General features: G+C 41.9%; 3 protein-coding genes across 3 annotated transcripts in view; all 3 read right to left on the bottom strand.

Moving 5' to 3' along the window:
• LOC137626153 (uncharacterized) overlaps positions 1-3,327 on the bottom strand; it is a 35,996-nt gene extending 32,669 nt beyond the window's left edge. The window contains exon 1 of the mRNA XM_068357229.1: positions 3,272-3,327. Within this exon, the coding sequence (XP_068213330.1) occupies positions 3,272-3,327 (56 nt within the window). The remainder of the gene's footprint in view (positions 1-3,271) is intronic.
• On the bottom strand, positions 3,324-3,854 carry LOC137626152 (uncharacterized). The gene has a single exon (XM_068357228.1). It carries the CDS (start codon positions 3,852-3,854, stop codon positions 3,324-3,326), a length of 531 nt encoding a protein of 176 aa, XP_068213329.1.
• Positions 3,855-3,948: 94 nt separating this feature from the next.
• LOC137626150 (uncharacterized transmembrane protein DDB_G0289901-like) overlaps positions 3,949-7,500 on the bottom strand; it is a 7,229-nt gene continuing 3,677 nt past the window's right edge. Inside the window, exons 2-4 of the mRNA XM_068357227.1 lie at positions 6,152-6,788; positions 5,881-6,111; positions 3,949-5,792 (exon numbers count right to left, since the gene is read on the bottom strand). Of these exons, the coding sequence (XP_068213328.1) occupies positions 3,949-5,792; positions 5,881-6,111; positions 6,152-6,788 (2,712 nt within the window). The remainder of the gene's footprint in view (positions 5,793-5,880; positions 6,112-6,151; positions 6,789-7,500) is intronic.

The raw sequence follows: 7,500 nt of genomic DNA, 5'->3' as shown, positions 1-7,500 counted from the left end.
AGAGAGAGAGAGAGAGATTTTAGTTATGAGATTCAAGCTGTTGAATGTTTGGTATTTCTAAATATTTGAACATGAAGTGTAGTCAAATATTTTTTTTCGTGTGTAACAAAGAGAGAGAGAGAGAGAGAGAGAGAGAGAGAGAGAGATTTTAGTTACGAGATTCAAGCTGTTGAATGTTAGTTATTTTTTAAATACTTCAACGTAAACTACAGTCATATATTTTTTCTTCGTGTGTAACAATTAGAGAGAGAGAGAGAGAGAGAGAGAGAGAGAGATTTTAGTTATGAGATTCAAGCTGTTGAATGTTTGGTATTTCTAAATACTTCAACGTAAAGTGCAGTCATATATTTTTTCTTCGTGTGTAACAATGAGAGAGAGAGAGAGAGAGAGAGAGAGAGAGAGAGAGAGAGATTTTAGTTATGAGATTCAAGCTGTTGAATGTTTGGTATTTCTAAATACTTCAACGTAAAGTGCAGTCATATATTTTTTATTCGTGTGTAACAATGAGAGAGAGAGAGAGAGAGAGAGAGAGAGAGAGAGAGAGAGATTTTAGTTATGAGATTCAAGTTGTTGAATGTTAGTTATTTTTAAATACTTCAATGTAAAGTGCAGTCATATATTTTTTTCTTTTTTGTGTAACAACTAGAAAAGTTGAAAGACCCAGGCTTATATGGCTGAGAATTATGAAGCGCGAAGTAGGAGATGAATTGAGAAGTTTTGATTTAAAAGCTAAAGATATAGAGACGACTGGCGAAATGTAACTGAGACCCTTTGCGTCAATAGGCGTAGGAGGAGATGATGATGATGATGATGATGACGACGACGACGATGATGTAATCACTATGATTGTTCTGCCGTCTAGCTTCTTTCATTATTATCAAAATGAGCATTTAAATAATTGCTCTATTATGAACTATGGGACTATTTGTAATATGAGGATGGTTGTGTAGTTATATAATTTTAATTGCATTGATATTATCTTAATGGTAATAACATTTATCATTATAATGATCACTTTATATTCTTTAAATTAAAAAAAAAAATGCGTTCATAATTTTGATGATGTATGTAACGTAATATGGCGGGTATAGTGGTTTTTTTGTAAACTGAAATATCTGTATCCTGAATTGCTTGTTGAAAAGTCTCTATGTTATACGAGTGACTTTTAGTTGTGCTTAAAAATGAAAGTTGTTTATTTGATGTTTTGGTTTCCTATGTTAATTTCATTCAAAGTATGTATATGAAATGCGACCTTATGTATATGGCACATCAGATCATATGTCTGATGCAGTCATGTAAATTATTATGTCATGCTCACTATATATCCTGCCCACGCCTATTTCTTTATATATATATATATATATATATATATATTTTGTTACATTATCCTCTACTTTAGTTTGCTCTTGTATCCATGTTCCTCTTTCTGTCTCAATTTTATTCCCATCATTATTCTTTCCGTAACTCTTTGAATTGTAACTAGGTTATGTTATAAGGCTTAAGTAAGGCTCCTAGATTCTGATGCACAAGTAAACACTGGTAGGACCATCTGATTAAATACTCTTCTTTTCAGAGTTAGTGGCATTTTAATTTTCATAATCTAATTTTTTTTTACCAAAAGCTCTCCATCCCATGCTTATCTTTCTTTCAATTTCGATCTCATGTCCCGGGAAAATGCTTACTGTCTGTCCTAAGTACATATATTCACTGTCTGTTTGAAGTGCATATATTCATTAACAATCTCTAGAGGTTCATCCATAATCCTTATTTGTTGTCTCTGCAATTTCATTGAACATTGTGTTATTTTTACTCATATTCATATTGAGTCCTACATTTCGGCTTTCTCTATTCAGGTCCTCTACCATCTTTTGCAATTCCTCTCATGATTCACTAAACTGAATATTTTGCATGTTTGTAAAAGGTAAACAAATAGATAACACTATTCTGACACTATTCTGACATGACAGCGACGAGGAGGAACGGAATTGTTTGTGCAGCAATGACACGGAATCAACAGCAATAATTTAATTGCAGTACATTTTACGACTGACTTTCGACCATTTCCGGCATTCTACCGAAAGTTATAACGCAATGTCCTTAGATGTCCATTGCCTGCCTGTGATCATAAGTGTGTTTTAAATGAAGACAAAGGATCCCTAATTAGAGGGTTCACGCCTATAAAGGATTTCACCGGATATTGCCATGATCAAAGGCGACTGATGACAGCAATAAATGACTCAAATTCCAGCTGAGAGTTATTGACTATCGATGCCCTCTCCCTCCCGTTCCAGCACTCTGGAACCCTGTCGTCCCCTTGCCTCTTAAATCCCTGATGTCTCTGCTATCGTGCGCAACCCTAATATCCCCAACTTAATTGTTCTTTCTTCATCATTCATATTCTACATTCTTCTCTCCCTCTTTGCTATTTTTTTCGTTATTAGAAATTTCCTCATACGTTGTTGACGTTTTATTTTTTGCTTAATTTAATCCTGTGTTTCTGTTTGTTCTTCCTTTCTATTACTATTACTATTACTAGCTAAGATACAACCCTAGTTGGAAAAGCAAGATGCTATAAGCCCAATGGCTCCAACAGGGAAAATAGCCCAGTGGAGAAAGGAAATAAGGAAATGAATAAACGATCTGAGAAATAATGAACAATTGAAATAAAAGATTTAAAAAACAGTAGCAACATCAAAACAGATATTTCATATATAAACTATGAGAATTTTAAAATTCTCAAACCTCGTTCATTTATCTTTTTCGCTCGTGGCAATTTACATCAATATAACTCATTCACTCTTTCCACTGCCTCATTGTGCCCCATTAGACCCTTTCAATTAACCCCCTTCCCTCTTTCCTCCATCTGAACCCAGTCATGAATATGTATCCTACATTGCCTCTCCTCTTCCTGCCATCCTGCATTGAATTAGTCGTCAATTCTTTATTTTCTATATCTTTGGTCATGTATGGCTGTCTGTTCTTTATGGTTCAGGTTGTGGCTGATCTTTTTTCCATACATCCTTTTCACGATTTATTATATTTCTCACCCTTCCTTCTTTCTTCATCCTTTAAGCTTCTCCCCTTTTATCTCTTCCCGTCCTCACTCCGTGTTCCATTTTCATATCTTGATATTCGCGTGTGCAAAAATTCTCCTTTCTCAGTTTTATATTTCTTCGCCACTTATTATTATCTAAACCTCATTCTTATTTCATCTTGACCTTCTTTCTTATTTTTATTCCCACGCAATTTCCTCCCCCTATTCCTTATTTACCAGTCCTTCACCTGAACTTCCGGTAAGAGGTCCGGACAACAAACCTCCTTGGTCATTTCCCGGTCCAATTGTCTATTTCGTCTCCCTGTTTCCCCTTTATATCGCCAGTCAGACCATTCTTGTGTTTCCCCTTTATATCGCCAGTCAGACCGCTCTTATGTTTCCCCTTTATATCGCCAGTCAGACCGCTCTTATGTTTCCCCTTTATATCGCCAGTCAGACCGCTCTTATGTTCCCCTTTATATCGCCAGTCAGACCACTCTTGTGTTTCCCCTCTATATCGCCAGTCAGACCACTCTTGTGTTTCCCCTCTATATCGCCAGTCAGACCACTCTTGTGTTTTACCTCTGTATCGCCAGTCAGACCACTCTCGTGTTTCCCTTCTATATCGCCAGTCGGACCACTCTTGTGTTTTACCTCTGTATCGCCAGTCAGACCACTCTTGTGTTTCCCCTTTATCACCAGTCAGACCACTCTTGTGTTTCCCCTCTATATCGGCAGTCAGACCACTCTTTTGTTTCCCCTTTATATCGCCAGTCAGACCACTCTGTTTCCCCTCTATATCGGCAGTCAGACCACTCATTTGTTTCCTCTTTATATCGGCAGTCAGATCACTCTTGCGTTTCCCCTTAATATCGCCGGTCAGATCACTCTTGTGTTTCCCTCTATATCGCTAGTCAGACCACTCTTTGTGTTTCCCCTTTCCCCTCTATATCACCAGTCAGACCACTCTGTTTCCCCTCTATATCGGCAGTCAGACCACTCTTTTGTTTCCCCTTTATATCGCCAGTCAGACCACTCTGTTTCCCCTCTATATCGGCAGTCAGACCACTCTTTTGTTTCCCCTTTATATCGCCAGTCAGACCACTCTGTTTCCCCTCTATATCGGCAGTCAGACTACTCTTGTGTTTCCCCTCTATATCGCCAGTCAGACCACTCTTAAGTTTCCCCTCTATATCACCAGTCAGACCACTCTTGTGTTTCCCCTTTATATCGCCAGTCGGACCACTCTTGTGTTTCCCCTTTATATCGCCAGTCGGACCACTCTTGTGTTTCCCCTCTATATCACCAGTCAGACCACTCGTGTGTTTCCCCTCTATATCACCAGTCAGACCACTCTTTTGCTTCCCCTTTATATCGCCAGTCAGACCACTCTTGTGTTTCCCCTCTATATCGCCAGTCAGACCACTCTTGTGTTTCCCCTCTATATCACCAGTCAGACCACTCTTGTGTTTCCCCTCTATATCGCCAGTCAGACCACTTTTGTTTCCCTCTATATCGGCAGTCAGACCACTCTTGTGTTTCCCCTCTATATCGCCAGTCAGACCACTCGTGTGTTTCCCCTCTATATCACCAGTCAGACCACTCGTGTGTTTCCCCTCTATATCACCAGTCAGACTACTCTTTTGTTTCCCCTTTATATCGCCAGTCAGACCACTCTTGTGTTTCCCCTCTATATCACCAGTCAGACCACTCGTGTGTTTCCCCTCTATATCACCAGTCAGACTACTCTTTTGTTTCCCCTTTATATCGCCAGTCGGACCACTCTTGTGTTTCCCCTCTATATCGCCAGTCAGACCACTCTTGTGTTTCCCCTCTATATCACCAGTCAGACCACTCTTGTGTTTCCCCTCTATATCACCAGTCAGACCACTCGTGTGTTTCCCCTCTATATCACCAGTCAGACTACTCTTTTGTTTCCCCTTTATATCGCCAGTCGGACCACTCTTGTGTTTCCCCTCTATATCGCCAGTCAGACCACTCTTGTGTTTCCCCTCTATATCGCCAGTCAGACCACTCTTGTGTTTCCCCTCTATATCACCAGTCAGACCACTCGTGTGTTTCCCCTCTATATCACCAGTCAGACTACTCTTTTGTTTCCCCTTTATATCGCCAGTCGGACCACTCTTGTGTTTCCCCTCTATATCACCAGTCAGACCACTTGTGTGTTTCCCCTCTATATCACCAGTCAGACCACTCTTTTGCTTCCCCTTTATATCGCCAGTCAGACCACTCTTGTGTTTCCCCTCTATATCGCCAGTCAGACCACTCTTGTGTTTCCCCTCTATATCACCAGTCAGACCACTCTTGTGTTTCCCCTCTATATCGCCAGTCAGACCACTTTTGTTTCCCTCTATATCGGCAGTCAGACCACTCTTGTGTTTCCCCTCTATATCGCCAGTCAGACCACTTTTGTTTCCCTCTATATCGGCAGTCAGACAACTCTTGTGTTTCCCCTCTATATCGCCAGTCAGACCACTCTTGTGTTTCCCCTCTATATCACCAGTCAGACCACTCTTGTGTTTCCCCTCTATATCGCCAGTCAGACCACTTTTGTTTCCCTCTATATCGGCAGTCAGACCACTCTTGTGTTTCCCCTCTATATCGCCAGTCAGACCACTTTTGTTTCCCTCTATATCACCAGTCAGACCACTCTTGTGTTTCCCCTCTATATCGCCAGTCAGACCACTCTTGTGTTTCCCCTCTATATCACCAGTCAGACCACTCTTGTGTTTCCCCTCTATATCGCCAGTAAGACCACTTTTGTATCCCCTCTATACTGCCAGTCAGACCACTCTTGTGTTTCCCTTCTATGTCGCCAGTCAGACCACTCTTTTGTTTCCCCTCTATATCGCCAGTCAGACCACTTTTGTTTCCCTCTATATCGGCAGTCAGACCACTCTTGTGTTTCCCCTTTATATCACCAGTCAGACCACTCTTGTGTTTCCCCTCTATATCACCAGTCACCCCACTCTTGTGTTTCCCCTCTATATCACCAGTCAGACCACTCTTGTGTTTCCCCTCTATATCACCAGTCAGACCACTCTTGTGTTTCCCCTCTATATCGCCAGTAAGACCACTTTTGTATCCCCTCTATACTGCCAGTCAGACCACTCTTGTGTTTCCCTTCTATGTCGCCAGTCAGACCACTCTTTTGTTTCCCCTCTATATCGCCAGTCAGACCACTTTTGTTTCCCTCTATATCGGCAGTCAGACCACTCTTGTGTTTCCCCTTTATATCACCAGTCAGACCACTCTTGTGTTTCCCCTCTATATCACCAGTCACCCCACTCTTGTGTTTCCCCTCTATATCACCAGTCAGACCACTCTTGTGTTTCCCCTCTATATCACCAGTCAGACCACTCGTGTGTTTCCCCTCTATATCACCAGTCAGACCACTCGTGTGTTTCCCCTCTATATCACCAGTCAGACCACTCGTCTGTTTCCCCTCTATATCACCAGTCAGACCACTCGTGTGTTTCCCCTCTATATCACCAGTCAGACCACTCGTGTGTTTCCCCTCTATATCACCAGTCAGACCACTCGTGTGTTTCCCCTCTATATCACCAGTCAGACCACTCGTGTGTTTCCCCTCTATATCACCAGTCAGACCACTCGTGTGTTTCCCCTCTATATCACCAGTCAGACCACTCTTGTGTTTCCCCTCTATATCACCAGTCAGACCACTCGTGTGTTTCCCCTCTATATCGCCAGTCAGACCGCTTTTGTTTCCCCTCTATATCGCCAGTCAGACCACTCGTGTGTTTCCCCTCTATATCGCCAGTCAGACCACTCGTGTGTTTCCCCTCTATATCATTAGTCAGACCACTCGTGTGTTTCCCCTCTATATCACCAGTCAGACCACTCTTATGTTTCCCCTCTATATCGCCAGTCAGACCACTCTTTTGTTTCCCCTCTATATCGCCGGTCAGACCACTTTTGTTTCCCCTCTATATCGCCAGTCAGACCACTCTTGTGTTTCCCCTCTATATCACCAGTCAGACCACTCTTGTGTTTCCCCTCTATATCACCAGTCTGACCAACTTGGATCATCTTTCTCTCATCTCCTCTCTTTACTAATTATCTCGATTTCTTAATCATTAAAGTCAATTTTTAGGTAGAAAATAAAATTCTTTCATGAGTAAAAGGACCCAGAGTGGGATTGTGAATAGCTGTTGAAGGTCTGGAGAGGGGAAAGGGACTGCAGGTCTGGGATATGGGGGAGATGAGGGGAATGCCACCACTAGTCGAAGAATGACTAAATGTTGCAGAGTCACGACTTCCATGTTGTCAAGGAGGTTGCAACCTCCAGGAATGATTGATTAATTGCAATTGTCAGAATGGCCTGCGTGGAGGACCTTGGGGGAAGGAGGAGGAGGGGGAGGGGGAGGAGGGGATTTAGGGGAAGGGAATGGAATTGATAGGAACCATTAAGTGTCCTTCTCAGA

Source organism: Palaemon carinicauda, chromosome 33, assembly GCF_036898095.1.
Source record: "Palaemon carinicauda isolate YSFRI2023 chromosome 33, ASM3689809v2, whole genome shotgun sequence".
Lineage (NCBI taxonomy): Eukaryota > Metazoa > Arthropoda > Malacostraca > Decapoda > Palaemonidae > Palaemon > Palaemon carinicauda.
The sequence above is the reverse complement of the archived record's forward strand: the minus strand, read 5'-3'. Positions and strand labels throughout refer to the sequence as shown.

Coding starts and splice junctions, on each gene's coding strand:
- LOC137626152 (XM_068357228.1), bottom strand. CDS start 3,854: ATGAGTGGTCTGACTGCCGATATAGAGGGGAAACAGAGTGGTCTGACT.